General features: G+C 43.5%; 1 protein-coding gene across 3 annotated transcripts in view; it reads left to right on the top strand.

Moving 5' to 3' along the window:
* The window catches only part of USP37 (ubiquitin specific peptidase 37), a 61075-nt gene that overhangs the window by 24802 nt on the left and 11859 nt on the right, over nucleotides 1–24414 (top strand). For 2 of the 3 annotated variants that reach the window (XM_030579790.1, XM_030579788.1), the window contains exons 13-20: nucleotides 347–464; nucleotides 1713–1792; nucleotides 5358–5522; nucleotides 7730–7795; nucleotides 9443–9593; nucleotides 14653–14908; nucleotides 17677–17843; nucleotides 20294–20354. In XM_030579790.1, the coding sequence (XP_030435650.1) occupies nucleotides 347–464; nucleotides 1713–1792; nucleotides 5358–5522; nucleotides 7730–7795; nucleotides 9443–9593; nucleotides 14653–14908; nucleotides 17677–17843; nucleotides 20294–20354 (1064 nt within the window). The remainder of the gene's footprint in view (nucleotides 1–346; nucleotides 465–1712; nucleotides 1793–5357; nucleotides 5523–7729; nucleotides 7796–9442; nucleotides 9594–14652; nucleotides 14909–17676; nucleotides 17844–20293; nucleotides 20355–24414) is intronic. The other variant, XM_030579791.1, reaches the window with a different exon arrangement.

Here is a 24414-nt window from a genome sequence, read left to right as displayed (position 1 = left end):
CTCCCTCGTGATGTTGGGTTGACTCCTTTCCTCCTGAGAGGGTTGATGCAGATTGGAGGGCTTTCAGCTATACCACCAGGCCTGTTGACTTTCCCATATGACAGATCCCTTGGCTACTCTGAAGTACTTCTTAGAGTTCAAGTTCATGTTTGCTCTCAAATTGTTACTCACAGGAAATCTTTCTTTAAATCATGAAAATACCAAACCCAAGTCCCAAAATGAAAGCGTGAATTCAGTCAATGAGAGACTTCATCAGCTTGATGAGTTAAAATGGGCTCGATATGTTACTGTGAAATATAAACTATGATGATTTCCCAGCAAAATCACATGTGCTTTTTTATCGTAGGTGTGCTGAAACAGTCACTAAACGGGAGCAGTTTAATGATCTTTCCATTGATCTTCCCCGAAGAAAGAAATTACTTCCTTCGCGATCCATCCAGGATTCCCTTGATCTCTTTTTCAGGGTACATAATGCTTATTTGTTACTATTCATTCATTCATATCTCTCTCTCTCACACACACACATCACATCAATATATATTAAAAGTAACAGAATTCAGTTTTGTATAGACACAAACTGATCCTCACGGTGCTCCTGGGATGTGCGTGTTTTACTGTTTCTTAAATAGGGAGATTGAGGCACAGAAGAATTATGTAAATCGTAGAGTAGAATCCACCTCAGATGGGATTAAAACTCAGAAATTGTTGGTTCTCAATCCTGTGCTAGGGTGGTTGGACGAGTAGTCTCTCTCTTCAAATCAGAACAGAGGCCATATATATCTGTTTAATTAAAAATAGATGTTGTATTTGAAATATCTAGATACATACACAGTAAATAGACCTCCAACACGAACTTGTTCAAAACTAGAGATAAATATTTCCTGTACAATTCACAATATTTCATTTTGTTAGGAGTCCCCAGTGAAATCAAACCGATCAGAAGTAAGATTTTTTTAATCAGTGAAATCTGCCATAATCCCTTTTATATACATTGGTCTTCATTGTATTTTGATACACTGATTGGAAACACGGACTTATCCTTTCTAAGGCTGAACAGTAAGCCCATTGCTTATACTTGAGGTATAGACTCCATCCTTAGTAGAAGAATAGTGGCGTGGTTTGACGGCTGACTTACAGAAATGAATTATATAAACAGTGACCAATGTCTAAATATTGCTGTTATATGCATACTCCTCGCACAATGCTTTTCATCTCCTCTAGCTGTCTGTGCTTGGAAGTTCTGTTTAACTGTGATACATCAGTAATGATCTCAGAGGCAGAGGGCCTTTCAGGAGAAAAAAATACCTTTGGACTAGGGATATGGAGAATTAAATGTTGTCCAGTATAGGCTATGGAAAGCTATGTGGTAGGTGTTTCTGAGAGGAAAAGCTGCAGGTCTTGCAAAACTATTGTCCTCATTCTGAGTACTGATGTTCCTTTACCCTCTCTGTTTTCTAGCTCTATGTATCAGATTTGGAAAAAGTGATTTCTCCCTAACTAATGCCACCTGTCTTAACTGACAGATCTTCAGTTGTAAGCTTATTTCTTGTTCTCTTATCTGATTCATTTTTTTGGTATGTCATGTTGAAATGATAAGTCAATTAAGAAATAGATGAGTGCCCTTTTCAGAGAAACACTGGACTGAAAAAGACCATCTGCTATCAATAAATATCTGGTTGAGTCATCCTTATATTTTGCTTTGTCTTTAATAGGCAGAGGAGATTGAGTATTCTTGTGAGAAGTGTAATGGAAAGTCTGCTGTTGTTACACACAAATTCAATAGGCTTCCCAGGTAAGGGTAAAATCCTACTCTGGTGCTTTCCCATGTCATAAAAGCAGATAAAAGTGTTGGTATGTAGGACCGCCTGGAAGAGCAGGGTTAGAGTAATGGAAGAAGATGAAGAGTGAAATGGTAGATATAATTAGAGGATTGTACGCATCATTGCTTCTGTATGCAGAGCTCATTGTGTACACCATGGAAGTCTGACATTCCTCCATTCCCTCCCCACTCCCCAGCTTCTTGTGGGCCACCATTCCAACTCCCTCTATTTCAGGACTCCATGCAACCCCTCTCCCTTACCTCGTGCGGGGGCCTTATCCTTCGTTTCCACAGCATCCAATGCCTGGAGCTCTGTATGCCCCTCTTCACCTGTCCATCACATGCTTGGGTCTCTGTATGTCCCTCTATCATTGTGCCCCATTCTCCTCCCCAGCTCTGAATGCCCCTCCTAGTCATTCCTCCCCTCTACCACATGCCAGCAGTGCTGTGCTCCAATGTCTCCCTCCCCCATTCTCCTCCTCATGCTTGTGGCTCTGTGCATTCCTCCTGCCCCTCATTATTCTCTTTCTGTCTGGGGTACAGTGTACACTGGGGACTATATTGGCAAAGCTGCAGTGCCTGAGCTCTGCTGGCATAACCCCATAGTGTTAGACACAGCTACACCAACAATAGTGACAGAAGCATTCTTCCATCAACCTAGCTTTGTCTGACACTAGTGGAGTTAGGTTGCACAGTTGCATCGCTCAGGGATGCTGATTTTTCACACGCCTGAGCAATGTAGCAATGTTGAGTGTAGGCTGGGCCTGGGAGATAAGTCATTCTTGTTATCAACATTTTAAACTCATTTGGGAGGGAGGGCGAAGCTGAGATAGGCAGTGAGGTGAGAATTATGCTGGAACTTGTTAATGGCTGCCATGAACTGATTCATTGATTACAGATTTGGTAGACCTGGTTGAAGCTGATATGTGTGCGCTAGCCAGAAACCTGGGGCTGCATGCATTCCCCACTTTCCCCTTCCAGTTTTCCAATTTTTCACTAAAATCAATAGGATTCTGTCCACTGATGTCTCAAACATTCCCTGAAACTTTGGAATAGATCAAATGTGGCGTTCAAAAGTTACCACATTATATCCAGACTGACAGAGAAATGCTGTCAAGTTCAATGTAGGACCTCACTTTGCGTGGCCAACCATCTCTTTCACCTCGGTGTTTGCTTCTTTCTATGTCACAGTGGGCAGAGCAGAGTGGGCTGCAAGGAAGAGTACAGAGAGGTTTCTCCCCTCTATACCCTTCCCTCTGGAAAATCAGAGCTTGACACTTTCTCCTAATAGAGATCAGATCTTTCCTGTTTGTGATGTGAGGTTTACAGCTGCCAGCTTTGTCCTAAAGAAAGAGCAGATCTGGGTGGTAGCTGAGGGAGTGGACAGGCCGATTATCATTAGAAATACACAGTACTCTTAAAGCAGTACTGATAGTATGCGTGGTACTTTTAATGACATAGATGGAATCATTACATGGATTGTAAGCTCTTTGGGGCAGGGATCATCTTGTCATGGTGTAAGTTTTACAGAACTTAGCATAATGGAGCGCAGCGTCCCTAATTTGGACCTTTTGGTGATACCATAATTCAAGTAATACGACATGGTCTCTGCCCAGTCTAAATAGACACACAGTGTAGTGCAAGAGGGAAGGCTCACCGCACAGTGAGTGTTTGTAAGGTTGGAGGTCGTTTCAGGAACAAAAGTGTTAGAAGTTAGGTAAAGTTTATGACTAATAAAACCATCCCTGTGCCCAGTTTCTTCGTGATTGCTCTTCCTCCTGTAGGATGCTTGATTTTCAGGGCCAAACCGTCCAAGGCCATGTTAGCACTTACCAGCAGATCGGCACTGCCAGTCAGTGCAGCGGGGGTCAATTTAGCGTGTCTGGTGAAGACCCATTAGGTGAATGGCAAAGCGCTCTCCCATCGTCCCTGAGAAGAGTAATGTAAGTCGGTGGGTGAGCATCTCCCATTGACACAGCCCTGGGTAGACACGGCAGTAAATTGACCTAACCTACGTTAACTTCAGTTACGTTATTCACATAACTGGAGTAGCGTAACTTGGGGCATGGCTACACTTGCAGATGTAGAGCGCTGTGAGTTATACCCACCTTCAGAGAGCGCAGGAGGGAAAGCGCTGTAGTCTGTCCACACTGACGGCAGCTTGCGCACTGGCATGGCCACATTTGTGGCACTTGCAGTGGCATTGGGAGCGGTGCATTATGGGCAGCTATCCCAGCATGCAAGTAACTGTAACGTGCTTTTCAAATGGTGGGGGTGGAGTGTGACAGGGAGTGTGTTGTGTGTATGTAGGGGGGGAGAGAGTGGGTTTTTGGGGGGCTGAGCGCATGTCAGCTTGCTGTCTTGTAAGTTCAGAGACCAGCAGACCTCTTCTCTCCTCCCCCCCCCCACAGCATTCCACAGTAATGGTTGCTTTGTCTCAGAGCAGATAAGCAGCCGGCTGTCAGAAACGGAGCTTTCAAAGGGCATATGCGCATTCCTACAGTGATTCAAAACAATGACAAGAATGGCCACTTGACTTAAAGGGATTATGGGACATTTCCAGAGGCTGATCAGAGCGCGGTAATGCAACACCTCGTTCACCCTAATGCCTGGGCATTGTAGCCAAGGCACAGCAAATGTTATTCCTCTCGCTGAGGTGGAGTACCAGGAACACTGTAGCTGCAGAGACAGAGCACTCTACATGCCTTGCCAGTGTGGACAGGGAGTGAACTAGTGCTCCCAGGACTGCTTTAATGCACTGTAACTCGCAAGTGTAGCCAAGCCCTGAGGTTGACTTACCGAAGTAGAATAGACAAGGCCTAAGTCTTGACCACTCCTGTTGTTCAACATGTACGTTAGGTCAGTAGGGGATATGATGAGGGAATATGCTGATGACACTGATCTATGATCATTATCCTTGGCTCTGTTTCCTCTTTGAAAGCAATCAGTTATTTCTTAGCTCTCTCTTTAGCTTGCAGAAATAAGGACATGAATAAAAGCTGGTTGGCGTAAGCTCATCCTGGACAAGAACAAAATTATGTTGATTGAATCAGGAAGTATCTTGAGTTGACAGCATCTGACTGCTTCATCAGAGCAGGATGTCTGCCTGTTGTTAAAATGGTCTTCAGCTTCGGGGTCTTGCTAGATAGAAGCAGTAACTAGAACTGTCTCCTGAGAGGATCAGGCTAAGAGCCTATTATACCTGTGCTCTTCCTTATGAACTAGCAGCCTATAAATACCCAAATTAAGTTCAGGGGACTGTTTACTATCTCCAGAGCCCTACGTGGCCTAGCTCCCAGAATCCTGCAGGATCACATCTCCTCAAGCTCACCACACAACTAACTGTTAATGCAATCAAACATCTCTTGTCAGAAAGCCAAGAGGTGGAAAACTTTTTTTCTAAAAATAAAATGTAGTTGAAACTAAGGTCACTATTTTGCGGGTAGGGCAAGCTGGATTCTGAATGTGTTTATTTACTGGCTACCGTCTTTGGTTTGAACTTAATGCAGTTATTTCTGCCCTGCCTCCTCTCTTTCAGGGTCCTCATTCTTCATCTGAAACGATACAGCTTCAATGTGGCACTGTCTCTGAATCACAAAGTTGGGCAGCAGGTGGTTATCCCAAGATATTTGACCCTGTTAGCTCACTGTACAGAAAGCACTCGGCCCCCGCTTACTCTGGGATGGAGTGCGCATTCTGCAGTGTAAGTGTCAAGTGCAGAATTTATCACAGTTATCTATTCATGGGTATTAAGTTCATGTATATGTCACGTGGGAAGGGATGGTATCAAATGTTACACATCAGATCTACTCTAGAGAGAGTCAGATTAATAAGAGATTTAAAAATTGCTCCTACCCTCTCAAAGGTCATTGTGATTCCCTTTGCAAAATTAGTAAAGCCAAGTCTTTTTGTCTGCTGCATTAATCCATAATGATACCAGTACGAGACGATGTGTGGGGAAGGAGAATTACATCTCGTGATGTAAGAGTGATGGAACCTCCTTTCCTCTGAGATGTTTAAAACTAGACAGGACAATATCTAGAGGACATTCTGTAAGGAACAACTCTGCCCTAACCCTTGGGGTATGGACCAGTAGAATTGACCAAGGGAAGTTCCCTGGGAGTCCATAATGCAGCTTTATTTCCAGTACAAGTACTAGAATGATTGAGCTCTCACATTAAGATGTAACTTCATACCCTTTCACTGCTGATCTTCCCCTGCACCCTTTGCTGTGCTGTGCTGTCCTGTCCTGTCCATTAATTTATTTATAGGTTTTTCTGTGGTGCTCGTCACCACAGTATCTAGTACCTCACACAATGAATTTGTCCTTGCAACAGCCCTATGAAGTAAGGAAGCATTACTTAAGAATGGCTATAATTGGTCAGACCTCACTGTCTATCTAGCCCAATATCCCGTCTCTGACAGTGGCCAGGACCAGATGCTTCAGAAGGAATGAACAGAATGGGATAATCTTTAGTGATCAATCCCAGTTTCTGGCAGTCGGAGCATGAGATTGTGTGCCTGACCATCTGAGTTAATAGCCACTGATGGATCTATTCTCCAGGAACTTACCTCATTCTTTTTTGAACCCAGTTATTCTTTTGGCCGGCCTTCACAACATCCCATGGCAAAGTGTTCCACAGACTAACAATTTGTTGTATGAAGAAGTCCTTCCTTTAAACCTGCTGCCTATTAATTTCTTTGGGTGACCTCTAGTTCTTGTATTATGTAAAGGGGTAAATTACAATTCCCTATTCACTTTCTCCACACCAGTCATTATTTTATAGACTTCTATCATGTTTCCCCTTAGTTATCTCTCTTTTAAGTTGAACAATCCCAGTCTTTTTAATCTTTCCTCATATGGAAGCTGTTTGATACCGTAATAATTTTCATTGCCCTTCTCAGCACCTTTTCCAATTCTAATATATCTGTTTTGAGATGAGGTGACCAGAACTGCATGCAGCTTTCCAAGTGTGGACATACCATGGCCTCTCATTTTTACAGATGGCAGACTGAGGCACAGGGTATCATGCCCAGGGTCACATAGGAAGTCTGGCAGACCAAGGAACAAAACCAAAATCTCTTGTGTTCTGGTCCAGTGCCCTAATCACAATAGCATACTGAGTTAGGATGTATCTGGCATGTTTGGCAGGATGCCACATGTGTTCTTCATGCTTAGTGTTGAATAAGGTTTTTCAACAGTATATTTTTATAATTGAAAACTTTACTTTTGTAAAGAAAGAAAAAGGAGAAGAACCCTTTAAAGGGTCAGATTTTTAGTAGTTTGTAATAGGACCTGAATGTTCTCAGTCCTAATCTCTCCTCTTGGCTAGCAGTAGAGGGTGACGTGTGGTGAACTGGATGCAGCAGTCTTGGGTTTGGAGAGAAAGTCGGCTGTGTGGATTGGAAAAGATTGCTACAACAGCAGCCAGCTGGTGGGTGTAGGGAGAGTTGATGGAATTGAGGGAGCCAAGGTGAGGGTCAGGTGGATCAGAAAACTTGCGTGACAGTTGTTTTGGTGAAAACATGGGCCAGGTAGGGAGCCAGTAGAGCCACAAGGGCAGGTTGTGGGAGAGCAGGTCATGAGTTGGCAGTAGGAGCTGGAAACATGGTAGAAAAAGGAATGAGTTGCAGTCCTGACAGGAATGCTGCAAGCTTTTAATCTCAAAGCTGTCCTAGAGTGTGCCACTAAGAGGTAAATCAAGTTGAAAGGGTTAATTATTTTTATGAACAGCTTTTGTATATTCATAGCATAGAATTCTTACTCTAAATCTCTGTGATTAACAAATAGAAACAGATATTCTCCTTATAGCTCTTTTGGCCACGGGTTAGCATGTAGTAGAAGATGAGTAAAATGCACATTTTTTTCAGAATATAACTGCGGCAATAAATATTTTGCTCTGTTTATAGTTCTCGACCATTGAAAGCCTCCCAAATGGTGAATTCCTGTACTGTGAGCACTTCCACACCTTGTAGGTAAGTTGTCATTCTGAAATGTCCTTGATTTGGGGGAGTTCTCTGAAGAACTTTTGGGCATTTAAATAAGTCTTACCTTCTCCCACTTTTGTCTTCCTTTTTCCATTTTTACTCCTTGATGTTTTTGTGTTTTGAATTATTGTCTCTACACTGTTTTTCATGCTCCAGAGTTGTCTTGAAATTGCATCTCCAATGGCATAAATATTAAGGACACTTTTAATGTTCACATAGCCCAAATGACATCTTTCAGCATTTCTCTTGTAAGCCTGTTTTCCGAGGTTTATAATTATAACACAAACTAGATTTTATTTTTCAATATTAAAACCTACAGTAGCAAGGAAAACTGAACTTAGTTTGTGTGGACTCTGATAGTTCCACTGCTCTTAAGAACTGGTTGTAACCATAACTGCAAGAAGCTGGTTTGTAAGTTGTTTACCAGAGAAGCAAAATAGTCTCTTATTCCAAGAGCCAGCTCTTTTCTCTGTCCTTATGTTTGGCTTACCAGAGTTGGTTCTGGAAGAGAGTCATTTAATCCTAGGGTTTATTTGTGGGGGTTAGAGGAACAGTGTTCCTACACTTCATTCTGAAAGGCCAGCTCCTGAGAAACAGTGATAAATATAATGTAGTGTTGGATAACTTTACATTGCCTAAAAGTGAAGACACTGGAGGATGCATGTAGAGAGCACAGGTTCTTAACCCAGTGGTTCTCAACCAGGGGTACACGTACTCTTGGGGGTACGCAGAGGTCTTCCACGAAGTACATCAACTCCTCTAGAAATTAACTAGTTTTACAACAGTGTACATAAAAAGCATTAGTGAAGTCAGTACAAACTAAAATTTCATACAACTGATTTATACTGCTCTGTATACTATACACTGAAACGTAAGTACAGTATTTTACATTCCAATTGATTTATTTTATAATTATATGGTAAAAATGAGAAAGTCAGCAATTTGTCAGTAATTGTGTGCTGGGACACTTTTTTGTATTTTTATGTCTGATTTGTAAGCGAGTAGTTTTTTAGTGAGGTGAAACTTGGGGTATGCAAGACAAATCAGCCTCCTGAAGGAGGGACAGTATCTGGAAAGGTTGAGAGCCACTGTCTTAACCTATACACAGTGCTTTTATTTTTCACTTTCCTGAGCCCTCCTTGCTTTTGGTTTTAAGCAACACCTGCAAAAGGCCAAATGGAAAACTGAAAAATATTATACATGTGAAATGTTGTCCTGCCAACACTATTTAGTGTCTTTATGATCTATGCAACTTGGTTTCAGAGAATAATTATAGTGTTTAAATAAATTTCCCAAATTAAACAGCATATAATAATGAGTTCTCTATACTAATGGAGTCCACTTAGGTGAATGTTCACAGAATGTTGTCCATGCACTGTAAATACCTAAACACAGAAGTGCAGGGAAATTCTTTTAATGAATACCTGATAAAGGAATGCAGTAGCTTTCAATCCACCAATAGGTAAGCTAGGATAGAAAATTGATCTGCTAACTAAATAGATTTTAAATATGGCAAACTGGAGTCTCTTCTAAATCTGAATAACTGTCCTACCTGTTACACCCAGATTTCCTTTTTTAACAGTTTAGCAGGTTTCTGCAGTGCTAGGAAATTATAGTTGTATTTTTAATTTTCAGAAAGTATACATTCAAATCAAAGAGCTCCGTGGCACTCTATGTGGATTCAGATAGTGAGGATGAGCCATTGAAACGCTCTGTCGCTCACAGTCAAAGATTGTGTGATGTACAGAGCAGAGAACAGCAGCAACAGCAAGAAGAGCCTGAAAAGGTAAAAGATTCTTTCCTCTCTGTAAGACTTACAATACATGTGCATTTTCTGTTATTGAGAGAGGAAAACATACCCTTTCAAACCTAAAAAATCCCTTACATGTTTGTGTCTGTGCTGTCAGAGTCTATCAGACTGTGAATAAAACCAATTGTAAATACAAGATTGGTTCATAATTAGCACAGTTATGCTGAAGGGGAATGCTTTGCCAGGCCATCTGATTGACCTCTCTGTATGTGTTGGCTTGGGATCCCATTGGCAGCAGACGTAATTGTATTAGAGCTGCACTGAAGTCTTTAGCTCAAGTGTGTCAGCTGCACAACAGTTTTACTATTAAATCTTAGAGGGTATTTGAATTACCACTGCTCACTGGCTGAAATGGGATGAAAGTCAATGTGACGATGTGGTTCTGGTGGGACCCAACTGAGAGTGCCAATTCAGGACCAGTTGCTCAAACAGGGCAGTCACAGCCCTAGGCTGGGGTTTTTCCACCTCTAAGGCAAACTAAACCAGCCAGACAAAAATGACTTCAGTTTCACCCCACTGGCTAACCACAAGTCACACAAGCAATTTCCTTAGACACTCCAGTCTTCCAGTATCACCACCATTGCCACCCATCCTGGGGATGAATGGTTATGAAAACCAACACCCCAGTAAAAGAAAAAGGGTCTCTCGATCCCAAAGGACCAAGCCCGAGCCCCAGGTCAATATACACATCAGATCTTACCCACAAATCACGCTGTTGCCAGTCCTTTAGAATCTAAAATCTAAAGGTTTATTCATAAAAGGAAAAAGAGATGAGAGCTGGAATTGGTTAAATGGAATCAATTACATACAGTAATGGCAAAGTTCTTAGTTCAGGCTTGTAGCAGTGATGGAGTAAAGTGCAGGTTCAAATCAAGTCTCTGGAGAACATCCCCCACTGGGATGGGTCCTCAGTTCTTTGTGTAGAGCTTCAGTTTGTAGCAAAGTCCCTCCAGAGGTAAGAAGCAGGATTGAAGACAAGATGGAGATGAGGCATCAGCCTTATATAGGCTCTTCCAGGTGTAAGAACACTTCTTTGTCCTTACTGTGGAAAATTACAGCAAAATGGAATTTGGAGTCACATGGGCAAGTCCCTGCATACTTTGCTGAGTCACAAGGCATATCTGCCTCCTCTCAATGGGTCAGTTGTGTAGCTGATGGTCCTTAATGGGCCATCAAGCAGGCTAAGCAGAGCTAACACCCACTTGTCTGGGATCTTTCCCAGTAACACAGCACAAGTTTGAAATATGGACAGTATAGAGCCAATACTTATAACTTCAACTACAAAATGATACAGACATATAGACAGCATAATCATAACCAGTAACTCATAACTTGGTCTTAGACACCTTATATGACCCCCTTTACATAAGATTTGGTGCCACTACAGGACCTTGGTTGCAACCCATGTTCTATATGGTCCCAGTTTATATCAATAACGTCACAGTCAGTCATTGGTAATAATTATCCAGTAAAATTCTTTGTTTAAATCCAGGGGCCAGGATACATGTTGGGTATGGGAGAGAAAAATAATAATGTGCAATTGGAATGAGTTTGTGGACCCCCAAATTAAGTGTGTTGCACTGGTTGAAAAGGGAAGCTGGCAGTCTCTGGTGATAAGTGCTTAGAAGTGTTTAGAGACCTAGTTTCTGATATGGGGGCATAATTCAATATGTTTTGCCTTTGAGGTCTGTTGTGGCAGATGTTGGTTTCATCCAAAGAAGCTGCTTGCCTGTACAATTTCATTGTAAGTGCAGTAGAAAGGAGATGAATCAGGGTTGTATGGGAAGGGAATGACATCCTAAAGTAAGACAAACTTTGAGGGTTCTACTTTGCATCTCCCTTAACTGATGGGATTGCTTTCCTTTGCACTCTCCTTTAGGGATGGATGAGGAAGATGGCAATGCTGTTGCTGCAAAAATGGAGTAATGCAGCCAATTTATGTGAACAGCAAATCAATCAGATCTAGTCTTCTAGGATTGCTGTGGGACAGAGTTGAGGAGTTATACTGTTGGTTTGCTCATATGTAACCATATGCAGAATGGCCATACTAGGTCAAACCAAAGGTTCATCTAGCCCAGTATCCTGTCTTTCGATAGTGGCCAATGCCAGGTGCTTCAGAGGGAATGAACAGAACAGGCAATCATCGAGTGATCCATCCCCTGTCGTCCACTCCCAGCTTCTGGCAAACAGAGGGTAGGGACACCATCCCTGCCCAGCCTGGCTAATAGCCATTGATGGACTTATTCTCCATGAACTTATCTAGTTCTTTTTTGAACCCTGTTATAGTCTTGGCCTTCATAACATCCTCTGGCAAGGAGTTCCACAGGTTGACAGTGCACTGTGTGAAAAAATACTTCCTTTTGTTTGTTTTGAACCTGCTGCTTATTAATTTCATTTGGTGACCCCCAGTTCTTGTGTTATGAGAACGAGTAAATAACACTTCCTTATCTACTTTCTCTACACCAGTCATGATTTTATAGACCTCTATCATATCCCCCCTTAGTTGTCTTTTTTTTCAAGCTGAAAAGTCCCAGTCTTATTAATCTCTCCTCATATGGAAGCCGTTCCGTACCCCTAATCACTTTTGTTACCCTTTTCTAAATGTTTTCCAATTCCAATATATCTTGTTTGAGATGGGACAACCACATATGCATGCAGTATTCAAGATATTGCCTACCATGGTTTTATATAGCAGCAATATGATATTTTCTGTCGTCTTATCTATCCCTTTCTTAACGATTCTCAACATTCTGTTCGCTTTTTTGACAGCCACTGCACATCGAGTGGATGTTTTCAGAGAGCTATTCACAATGACTCCCAAGTTCTCTTTCTTGAGTAGTAACAGCTAATTTAGATCCCATCATTGTATATGTAGAGTTGGGATTATGTTTTCCAATGTGCATTACTTTGCATTTATCAACGTTGAATTTCATCTGTGGTTTTTTTGCCCAGTCACCCAATTTTGTGAGATGCCTTCGTAGCTCTTCACAGTCTGCTTTGAACTTAATGATCTTGAGTAGTTTTGTATCATCTGCAGATTTTGCCATCTCATTGTTTACCCCTTTTTCCAGATCATTTATGAATATGTTGAATAGGACTGGGCCCAGTACAGACCCCTGGGGAACACCACTATTTACCACTCTCTGTTCTGAAAACTGGCCATTTATTCCTACCCTTTGTGTCTTGTCTTTTAACCAGTTACCAATCCATGAGAGAACCTTCCCTTTTATCTCATATCAACTTACTTTGCTTAAGAGCCTTTGGTGAGGGACCTTGTCAAAGCTTTCTGAACATCTCAGTACACTCTATCTACTGGATGCCCTTTGTCCACATGTTTGTTGACCCCCTCAAAGAATTCTAGTAGATTGGTGAGGCATGATTTCCCTTTATAAAAACTATGTTGACACTTCCCCAAGAAATTATGTTCATCTATCTGTCTGACAATGTTGTTCTTTACTGTAATTACAACCAGTGTGCCCAGTACTGAAGTCAAGCTTACTGGCCCCTTAATTACCGGGATCACCTCTGAAGGCCTTTTAAAAAAATGGCATCACACTAGCTATCTTCCAGTCATTTGGTCCAGAAGCTGATTTAAATGATATATTGCAAACTACAGTTAGTAGTTCTGCAATTTCACATTTGAATTCCTTCAGAACTCTTGGGTGATACCATCTGGTCCTGGTGACTTATTACTGTTTAATTTATCAATCTGTTCTAAAACCTCCTCTACCACATCAATCTGGGGCAGTTCCTCAGATTTATCATGTAAAAAGAATGGCTCAGGTTTGGGAATCTCCCTCACATCCTCAGCCGTGAAGACTGATACAAAGAATTCATTTAGTTTCTCTGCAATGACCATATTGTCCTTGAGTGCTCCTTTAGCATCTCAATTGTGTTGTGGCTCCACTGGTTGGTTAGCAGGCTTCCTGCTTCTGATGTACTTAAAAAAATTTATGCCATTACTTTTTTGAGTGTTTGGCTAGCTGGTCTTCAAATTTTTTTTTTGTCCTACGTGCATGAACCTGACCAACTACCAGTTATCTCTAACTGGACCATCTCTTCTCTCTAGAATTTCACCCTCCTCTTACCTGCCTTCCTTTCCCGTCCATGGTCTTGTGCTTGTGGTAGTACTGGTCCTACAGCATCAGAGATGGAAATAATCTCTGGTGTGAGTGCGTGATTAAGTAACCGAGGTGGTGGTCAGTTTGTAGCCTCAGCATCTTGTGTTCAGTTGACTGATAAGCACAAGCACAGAAGGCTACTGCAGCAGTGGACAAGCTGGCTAGCAGACCAGCAACGTAAAGATACAGCATTAGCCTGAGTTTTCTGAGTAGAGTTGACTGGACTGTCCGTTTTGAGAGAACCATTTATTTTTCTTTTGTGCATTGCTATTTGCTGCCCTGATCTTCAGGTTTTGGCCTCTCCTGGTCATATCTGCTGAGACTGTCTAAGATTCATTTGAGAAACCATGTTCTATCCACTTCTCTTCTCATCCTGGCCTAGGTTCAGTGGTTTTCTTTCCATCTTCCAATTCAGGTTACATTTATCTTTTGCAGCTGCTGTCCTGCTTCATTAAACACTTATTGGTGATGACTTTGCTACTCATATGTGGAAGTTACCAGCGGTGAGGGATCACCACTACCTGGAAGGGTGTCACAAGGGGGAGGTGGGGTGATCACAGATGGAGAGTGCTGTAGCCTTGCACATCTTGCAAATCCTGGCAGTTGTAGATCAGTGGTTTTCAGCCTGTGATCTGCAGACCCCCAGGCTGTCTAACATTTCCAAAGGGGTCCACACATTTTTTAGGGGTCCACAAATGTAAAAAGGTGAAAACTACTGTTGTAGATCTATTATTCCAAGTTAACGTTAGTCCCTAAAGTCATATGGCATTGACTCTTTATGTGAAGTATATTTAGTATGGTTGAGACCCAAACTCCCACTAACCCAGAAGAAATGTGCACAGTAAATGCAAACTGGATGCGACACATCTTTGACTTTTTTTAAAGCCTTTAAGCCTGAATCCTTTCATTTGTAGGGTTCAAAACGAAGTAAACCAGAGTGTGATAAATCTTCTGACTTGGGAAATGCTGGTTTCGATGGCATGAGCGAGGATGAGTTACTAGCAGCTGTGTTAGAGATTAGCAAGAGGGAAGCCTCATTCTCTGTGAGCCATGATGAAGATAAACCCACAAGCAGCCCAGACACTGGTTTTGGAGAGGATGAGGTGCAGGAATTGCCAGAAAATCTGCAGTCTGTAGAGACGGAGAAACCCAAAGCAACTACAGAATCAGGTAGGATGAGAAGTAACTTTATCTTAACTGAACAGATTCTATGGTGATTCTGAAGTTATTTACAACATCAGATCAGCAATATGTGGGGCATGAATTGCATGAGAATGGATTGTAGGCAGCGTCTGATGAACATGGCGATATATAAATATCTTACATTTTTCCTGTCTTTAAAGCTTTTCATGTATTGGATTTCAAAAATGTTCTCATATCAAACATTTGTAATATGTCTCTGCTAAACTTAGTCATCACCAATGTTTTGGTGATTTTTTTCCATCTCCTGTTCAACAATCACCTCTGTCAATTCACTGACTCTAAAGTTTTACTCTTCCATATTCTGAGTACACTTTATTTTCTATAACTGTCTCCAAAACAATTGCAATCCTAAGTAGCACAGTAGCAATATCCAAAGACAGTTGTTTTTGTGTATGATTAATACATTCAAAGGCTAAGGCTAAAATCCCTCTGATGTGTAGTGAAAAATAAGTAGAATTGTAATTAATTTGGCCTCCTGTGTATACAATTAAAATTTTTTTTTCCTAAAACAGCACCTTACATTTACGTAAATCCTTCAGAATAAGCCCAGCATGCTTTTACAGGTTGTGGCCCCAAATCCTGCCAATAATTATCCACGTGCTTAACTTTACCACTGTGAGGAAGCCTCATTGATCTGAGTGTGGGATAATTAGGTCTCAGTTTTTCTAGTTGGCTAACAGAAATCTTTAAAATCTTGTAATTTGCTCATGCTACTTGCTTTGGATCAAATTATTTCCTAACTCCACTACCATAAAAACACAGTCAGATGAAGTTCCTTCTTTGTTTTCTTTCTCTTAAGAGATAAGATATTAAATGCCCAAACTGTACACTACTGAAGGTTGCAGTTAGCTCAGAATGTCAGGTAATGTCAAATGAAACATCATGTTGGAAGTTGTGACGAAGTGGGACTGTTCTTAATGTTTCCTCTGAATACTGTGTGGGTGCCTCAGTTTCCCCTGTGCATTTCTTAAGTCTCTAGGTGGTTGGATAAAGGCCAGTGTGCATAAATCACTGACACGCTGTCTCCCTGGCAACTAATGGCCAGGCCCTTCCCCCCTGCAAGGGGATGCTAAAGGTGAACAGAGAGATCAGGTGACCTCCTGGCCCGGGGAAAGGAACTCAGCAGAGGAGGAGGGGCTGGAGGGGGTTTGCAGTTTGGGAGCTGGCTGGGGATGAGGAGTGAGGGCAGATGTGGGGGTTTGCCTCACTGGACCCCAGAATGGACCCGGCTGAGAGGTCTGGTTCGCTCTACCTAAAAGCTCTGTTTTAGACCGTGTTCCTGTCATCTAATAAACCTCTGTTTTACTGGATGGCTAAGAGTCATGTCTGACTGTGAGGTGGGGGTGCAGGACCCAGTGGCTTCCCCAGGACCCTGCTGGGGCAGACTAGCTGTGGGAAGCGCAGGGAGGGGCAGAGGATGCTGAATGCTCCAAGGAGAGACCCAGGAGGTGAAGCCGTGTGAGCTCCTTGCCCTGCAGACAGTCTGCTCCAAGGGAGAGGAGGCTCCCCAGAGACCTAACTGGCTTGGTGGGGAGCAGTTGCAGAGCATCGCCCGCTGACTCCGTGACAGAAGTCAACACATGAAATAATTCACACAACACTGAGTCTGCTCCCGTATTCACATACACTGTGGTGCATTTTACACAGTCACACTGAATTTCATGTACTTTCAAAGCAGGTGGAGTGGGAGACCTACCTGGTTTAGATATTACGGAGGGCACACTTTCCCTACTCCTACTCATAGCTGAGAGCTGTGTAACAGCCAGAAACCTTGTGGAGTATTGCTCCGTATAATGAAAGTCTGAGTCACAGACTTAAAAAATAATGTAAAAAGTTCTGTTTTGCGATTCATTTAAGAGGATTAGACAGATCTGGGTTACAGTCCTGACTGGTGATCCTGCATTTTTAGGATGTTGCAGATGCTGGCATTCTGCTTTCTGTAATCCTCTGATAATGAATAGATGTGGAAGTCTATTTCTCCAGTTCAAGCATGGGTTCGCATTCAGAGAGAGTGCTTTGCTGGATTTTTTTTTAGGGGGATTCTGACCATTTACCTGTAGCCCATTGGGGGTTGAACGTATGCTGCAGATAGGAGAGGTACATATAGTCATAGCAACAAAAATTCCCGCCAGACGCTTTGTAAAACAGCTTTTTCCTTCTTTCCGTTGCACACATCTTAAAGGTAAACGACACAGCTGTAAATTATGTGTGCTTTTATACTACTTAGAAATCTGTAGATCGCCTAGCTCTAAACTGAAGCCAAAAATTGCCAAACCCTAACAGCTTTTAGGAGATTTTGGTGCTTCCCTCGGTCTTATTTAGAAATAACATAGTTCAATTTTAGGTTTTTCTACGGTGCCGGCACTGTAGTATGTAAGCACTGTCTAAATCCACGTATTGTGACTCTGGCAAAAGTCCATTAGCTGCACTTGGGCTACCCTTGTGAAAGCCTAGCAGAATGGGACACGTTTGTTCTGGCAAAGGCTGCTGGTTTTAAATGAAAGCGTAGAGTTTGTGGGGAGAGGGTTTTGATAAAACCTTGCTCAGTCCCAAACCTGTAAGATTTGTTATAGCATTCTCCTCTCTCATCAAATCCTTCGGCATTCCTCAGGATTTATTGGTTGTCCCTCTACCAGTAGATGCCACTGTGCTCCAAGGAGTTCAGAGGCCTACGGAGGACTTAGATGGTAACAAACAAGGGACCAGAAAAGCATAAATCTCCTTTGCTTCCTCAGCTCCTGCCAATTTCACTGAGATAACTAAAGATTTTGATGAGAATAAGGAAAACAAAACTCCGGAAGGCTCCCAGGGGGAGGTTGACTGGCTGCAGCAGTACGATATGGAGCGAGAGCGGGAGGAACAAGAACTTCAGCAGGCACTGGCTCAGAGCCTCCAAGAACAAGTAAGAGCTAATACTCCCTTCCATAAGTCGTCTTTTCTAGCATCAGAAACCTGATTGCAAAATAAAAGCTCATCCTGGGCTTGGACAATAATTGAAAATTGTCTCTACTGCTTATTTTCTAGAAGAGACCAGTATGAAAAGCAGAAGATTATTCTGTTCACTACCCAGTTCAGTCATTGAGATTAACTGTATTGGTCACAGTTAGTATAAACTTTGAGAATTACTCCTAGATATTTAAAAGGTTCACCTATACAAAAAAAAAGCAAAGTTGTTCCTCACTGTTCAGTTATGTACTGAAAATTAACAAGCCTCACTCTTTAACTCCCGTACACCTCCCTAATTCATCCCCCACTTGAAGGCATTGCAGCGTGTCCTGTCCAGAGACAGAGGGAGAAGCAGGTTCTAATACAGATGACCACCCCATCAGACAGCCATGCCAGTAGCTCTCTTGTTTAAATCAGAACACGGTTAGCTCAAACTGTTCCTCTGAGCTCAACTGCTGTGGTATCACATGAGGGATAAGGGCAGGTTTCTCAGATAATTCGGTCCCATACCACTTAAGTTAATATTAGCACCTGGAATTACACCCCAAAACAAACTGAAAGCTAGTGCAGATCACCCTGCACTTCTGACCTATGCTAAGCAAACAGACAGCTGCATTATGCACTTGCTCCAATTTTTGACTAGTCTTCAGTTATAGCCCCGTATAATCCAGTTTTAGGATTGCAAAGGCTAACTCAACCTTCTAGTCAAACACAAATGGGGAAAGAAGTGCTACTGGCAAACCGGGCAACTACAAACATTTAGAGTTCCAACAGCCCTCCTTGGGTTGCTAATGTGTTACACACACAGTGAGCAGACTGCTCATCTCCCCTTCATACACACAGACATTGATGGAAGCAGGAACTGTTCAGCAGCACGCCATAGCCAGGACTGCAGCCACCCCCACACCTTGTGCCTTGTTGTCTTCGGCCCCTCAGCTATGCAGGGAGCCCCCTGCAGCCCTGCTGTCAGTGCTGCCCTAACTCCAACCCTGTCCTGCCCTCTGGAGGTGCTGGAACTAGGGGTGCTGCTGCGCCCCCTGGCTTGAAGTGGTTTTCATTATATGCAGTTTGATTCAATGGCTCTCAGCACCCCCACTATGCAGATTATTCCAGCACCATTGAGCAGATGAACAAATAAAACGTTTTAAAAATAAAAAATCTATATAAAGGCTTTTTTTATTTTTATCATCAACATTAGATTTTTTTTTTTTCTAATTTTACCAACCCTACATATTTTCAGGTTTGAAATACCTGGACAACTTGGAATCAACTTAACCCTTCATCCTTCCTGTATAGACAAATGGAGTTCAGTACAATTTACTGTGATGGGGAAGATCATTTGTTATGAGTCCTTGAACTGAGGACCCTGTCTGCTTTGTGTTGACATTAGATATCATGGTACTCCTTCTAAGAGATGGGGTTGGCCTAGATATCACGGGGCAAATTTCCCCATCCTCCAATGTAATTTGGTGTGAGACACAGTGATGGATTGTTTCATTTCAGCTGTGCTGTTAAGATATAGATTCCTAGTGCTTTGGGAACTGAGATATGAAAAACCCTTATGGCAATAATGTAAAATGGATTTAAATGTTAGCTTCTGATGTAGTCATAATGAGGTCCTGCCATCCCACCTGTGATTCAGGCATGGCATACATTCAGACCCCGAATTAAGGAGCCTCTTCATGCAGTAGGGCTTCGGGCACAGCCACGTCCAGTCTCTTCAGCTGGAATCAATGTTGCTACAACATTGAGGGTGGTGGGAGGAGACAGGGCAGACACACACCCAAAAATAGGGTTTCACTTTTATTATCTATCCGTACTTGTTAAAATTCATTGCTGTAATGTTTGCAAAATCCTTTTCTGGAGTTGGGAAATACAGAAACATTTCCATGAGTTTTATATATTTTTTTGTTAAGGTGCAGGACAATCCCCCTTTTTTTAGCAATTATTTTAAAATAAATTGTAGCAGATATTTTCACCTTTTGCTTGAGGCCTGTGTGCTCAGTTAGCTTTGGGCAGAAAATTGTGTAAATTTTGTCATAGCGTGGGGAACTTTGTGTGTAAGTGACAGTTTTACTTTGCAGACAGTTCACAAATTCATTATGATGCTTTTCAAATCAGTGATCCAGAGAGAGCTCATGGTGTTACTAGGGACTTGCTCTGCTGCATACCAAAAACTTTAGTAGCTTTGACAAGCTTTAATTAAGGTTTGTCCCAGGTCCTGTTGCACTAGAACATTGGACTCTTGCTGGTTGTAAACATTCCTTCACATGGAACTTCTAATGTCCTATGTCAGGTTTGTTGTAGTAACCAAAGCAGCACAGTTTCAATAGAAAAAGCACACTACAAGAATTTTAAACGGGGAAGTGTCTCAGTGAACTAAGTTTTTTGTTTTCTTTCCATCAGGAAGCACGAGAACAAAAAGAAGATGATGACCTTAAACGAGCTACCGAATTAAGTCTACAAGGTGAAATTTATTTATCAGCTTCCATAATGCTGCTTTTTAGGGGGAATATATCCATGTGTGTGACTGCAGCTCTGAGCATCTGAAAGGCAGCTGGGATTTCATGCCTCTTTTTGTGTTTGATTGTAGTTGGCTCTGTTCTTTTCAGTTTATTTCATTCAGTTATGGAAGTAAATGCCAGCGAAAATTCTTAACATGAAAACTGCAGTAGTTTTTTATTTCTTAATTCAGTTTTTTTAAAATATTGTGTACACAGATATTTGGTTCTTGAAACTCGGTATTCCTGAAAAGCCAGCTGTCTATGGCCGAGAGACGCCTGCAGTCTCACATCTGCAGAATACCCTCTTGGGTGAATCAGTTCCCAAAGCCCTGGCTTATCATAGTTCTGTAGTTTTGGATTAAGCACTCTTGTAGGGCTAGCATGCAAGTGAGGTTATGCAGCCTGGCAGAACAAAGCCAAAAAACCCCACACCAGAAGAGGAGCAGTTGTGATGTTGAAATACAGGCATATTACTTAAAATTCACTTTTAATCTTGCTCAGGCTCCTTAAATAGACCTCCCTTGCTTATTACTGAAGAGGCATGTCTCTGTTGTTTAACAGGAATAAAACAGTATCATACTCAGAACAGTGTACAAATGTCATTCACAAGGGTGACACACCACATTGAAGAGTCAGCCATCACTACTGTGTACTCTAACCAGTGTCCTGCATTCTCAGGCTCTCTTTGCAGCCCACAGCCTCACTCTTTTATCGGATATTGGGGTGGGGAGTCTTTTGGCAAAGCAAGTTCCTTCTCCAGGAGTGATTGAGTGCATTCCCCCTGCAGCACCAGGAATTTAAAATCCTCTTGATTTGCAGTCACTTAATTTTGTTTGACATCCTGAATATTGTCAGATGCCTCTCAGCATGCTGTCACGTCATTCATAATTGTGGCAGCAGGTACTTGCTAAGAGAGATGGTAGTAAGTTTTCACTATGAAGCTGCTGTTCCCTTCTCACCTGTAGCCAGCAGTTGTCTTTTTTTTTTTTTAAACACGGTCCAGTGTTGGTGCTATAACAGTGTAGTAATCCCAGCATTATCAGTGTACTGGGGCTAAGCACTCTCTGTGACTGCGTCTCCATGTGTGACTCGCTTGGACAGCCTGCATTTCCCTGGGACAATGTAGCTTAAAAGCTCTGAACATGGCATGAAGCATTCTCACTTACGAGGGTTCAACTGTGGAACACACCTAGGAGGATTAGACTAATCCAGTGTCAGGGCAAACTGCATGAACCTTCCTTTGGGCAAAGTATTTCCATCATAACTGGCATGATGACAGTTTTAAAAAAACAGGGAGAGGAGAAGAGCAGAGAACTCTAATCCAATCAGGACTCGCCATGCAAATTTAAATTATCTGGAAAAAGTTTAGGTGCTTCTGTAACAAGTGCTGGGAAAAAGCTTTAGTTGGGTAGCTGCAGAATTGCAAAAAGTTTTTAGAACACTGTATATGGGAGCCTTTCCGGCTTTAACAGAAAGCCATGTGCATTTTGCTCAGCCTAGCATTCTGGAAGTTCCTGCAGGGAGCAGCCCTTCTCACCATGTATAAACAATGAAAAGATGGATGCTGCCAGCAGTAAGTTTAGATGCCAGTTTTAATTGATAGATGTAGTTTGTGAATAGAATTTGTAGTTGAAATATAGAGAAATGCTTCTCACTATGGAAACTTCCCAATCGCTAAGCAAAATGGGTATAGTTCATTTAATGTGGATGTTGACCAGGGGCCACCAAAGCTTATGGAAAACGCAGCTATGCAATCAAATGAAATTTGCAAAAAAGTTTGCCACGCACCCTTACTGTTGCAGTAACTGTTTTTGCACCTACTGTAAAAAGGGGTGAAAAGTTTGTATGTTGCTTTTTATTCTGCATTCTATAGTTCAGGGCTATAGTTTTATTCTGCATTCAATGTTCTTCTTCGAGTGCTTGCTCATATTGATTCCAATTAGGTGTGCACGCTGCATGCACGTTCGTCGGAAGATTTTTACCCTAGCAACACTCGATGGGTTGGCTGAGTCGCCCCCTGGAGTGGCACCTTTATGGCACCGGATATATATAGTTAGTGTATTTAGTTGAGGGGTGATCGGGGATTAGCCCCTTTCCTCTACCTCGGTGCTGGGCTCATGCCCAGGTCACTGGGATTCAAACCGTGCTTGGCGTGCCAAAAGCCGATGCCAATAAGGGATCCCCGTGACTCCTGCCTCAAGTGCCTAGGGGAATCCCACCTTCCTGAAAAGTGCCACATCTGTGAGTCCTTTAAACCGAGGACGAAGAAGGAGTGGGACTTTCGACTGAAACAGCTCCTTATGGAGACGGCACTTAGCCCTGCAACGTCAGTACCGAGCACTCAACCTGCATTGTGAGGAGTGCTCCTTCAGCTCCGGTACCGCGAAGGAGCCCCGGCACCGACCCGCACCGGCACCGACGTCTGCTTGGCGCACCACTCCCTGTCCCCGCGGCCCAGGAAGCAACACAGCGCTCCGGCTGCTTCGGCACCACCCGCACCACAGAAGAAGCGCCCGTCGACAACGGATCGCCTGGCACCGTCATCTGCCATGGCACCGCCGAGTGCGGCACCATGGATTCCGGTCCTGCGAGGGCTATTGAGTCCGATGCCCGAAAGCTCCCTGGCTCACGCCGTGGTCGAGCTCGCTCTCCCATTCACTCCGGAGACCTTCTCCACGGCACAGGAGTTGATCGCAATAACGGAGACCACGCTGCCTCAACCCCCGACACCGCCGAAGCAGGTCATCCAATCTATTGGCAAGCCTGCCTTGCTGAGGCCGCCCTCCATGGGAGCTGCAGAGAGGCATCGTTCAAGATCTTGGTCCCGCCGACGATCCCGGTCCCGATGCTGCTCGCAGTCCCGGCACCACTCTCCATCGTGGTACCGGTCACGCTTGCGGCGCCGTTTGGCCTCCCGTTCGCCTGCCAGATACTCACGGTACCGATCCAACTCCCGGCATCATTCACAGCACCGCGCATCTCGCAGCTGCTCCAGGCGAAGGGACTCGAGATCCCGGTCGACCTTCTGGCACCGCTTCGGTTGTAGGTCCCGGTCTCCCTCACGGTACCATTACAGCTCCCGGTACCGCTCCCCGGTGCCATCCCGGGAAAGACCAACCCGAGATGTGGCTCCCTCTCAGGGTCTATCAGCACCGCCTTGGCCATCGAAAGACACCTCGGTGTCATCACAGGCTGGTAGCATTTCCTGTCTACAGGATCGTGACTCGGATGTCCCCAGCCATATGTTTCCTGAGAGCCAGAGCTCTGAGCAAGGACCCCATCAGTGGTCTTTCTGGACGCCATGGGCGTACCACCAAGCCCAAGGTGTTCCCTCAGTTGCACCACTGTCTGCCCCGTCAGAACACCGGGCACCAGAGGCAACCGTAAGCCGCCCCACCCCCCACTCCTCCCATGGATACGGATGAGGCTTCGGTACCACCTGCAGACACCCAGGTCCCACCTTAGTCTGACGCCGTTCCTCAAGAACAGGAGCCCCCGCAGGACCCTCTTGTCTGGCGAGGAGGAAGAGGAGAGGTCAGGGACAAGGCTGTGGCAGGAACATCCTCCTCCAGCCCTCCCCCAATTGACCTAAGTGTACATCAAGACTTCTTGAGACAGGTGGCGCAGAATATGAATCTGCAGGTGGAAGAGGTCCCTGAAACAGAGGACCCAGTAGTGGACATCCTATCTGCAGATGCATCTACTAGAGTGGCCCTGCCATTTATCCACACTGTTCAAGCAAACGCGGACACCATTTGGCAATCTCCAGCCTCGATCCCCCCCACAGCCAGGGGAGTATAGAGAAAATACTTGGTACCCTCCAAGGGATATGAGTATCTCTACATTCACCCACCTCCTTGCTCCCTAGTAGTTCAATTGGTAAACGAGAGGGAGCGTCATGGCCAGCAAGCTCCTGCTCCCAAGTCCAAGGAGGCTAGGTGCGTGGACCTCCTAGGCCGCAAAATATATTCGGCTGGGGCCCTTCAACTTAGGGTGGCAAACCAGCAAGCCCTCCTAAGTAGG

Source organism: Gopherus evgoodei, chromosome 11 (genome assembly GCF_007399415.2).
Source record: "Gopherus evgoodei ecotype Sinaloan lineage chromosome 11, rGopEvg1_v1.p, whole genome shotgun sequence".
Taxonomy (NCBI): Eukaryota; Metazoa; Chordata; order Testudines; family Testudinidae; genus Gopherus; species Gopherus evgoodei.
The sequence above is the reverse complement of the archived record's forward strand: the minus strand, read 5'-3'. Positions and strand labels throughout refer to the sequence as shown.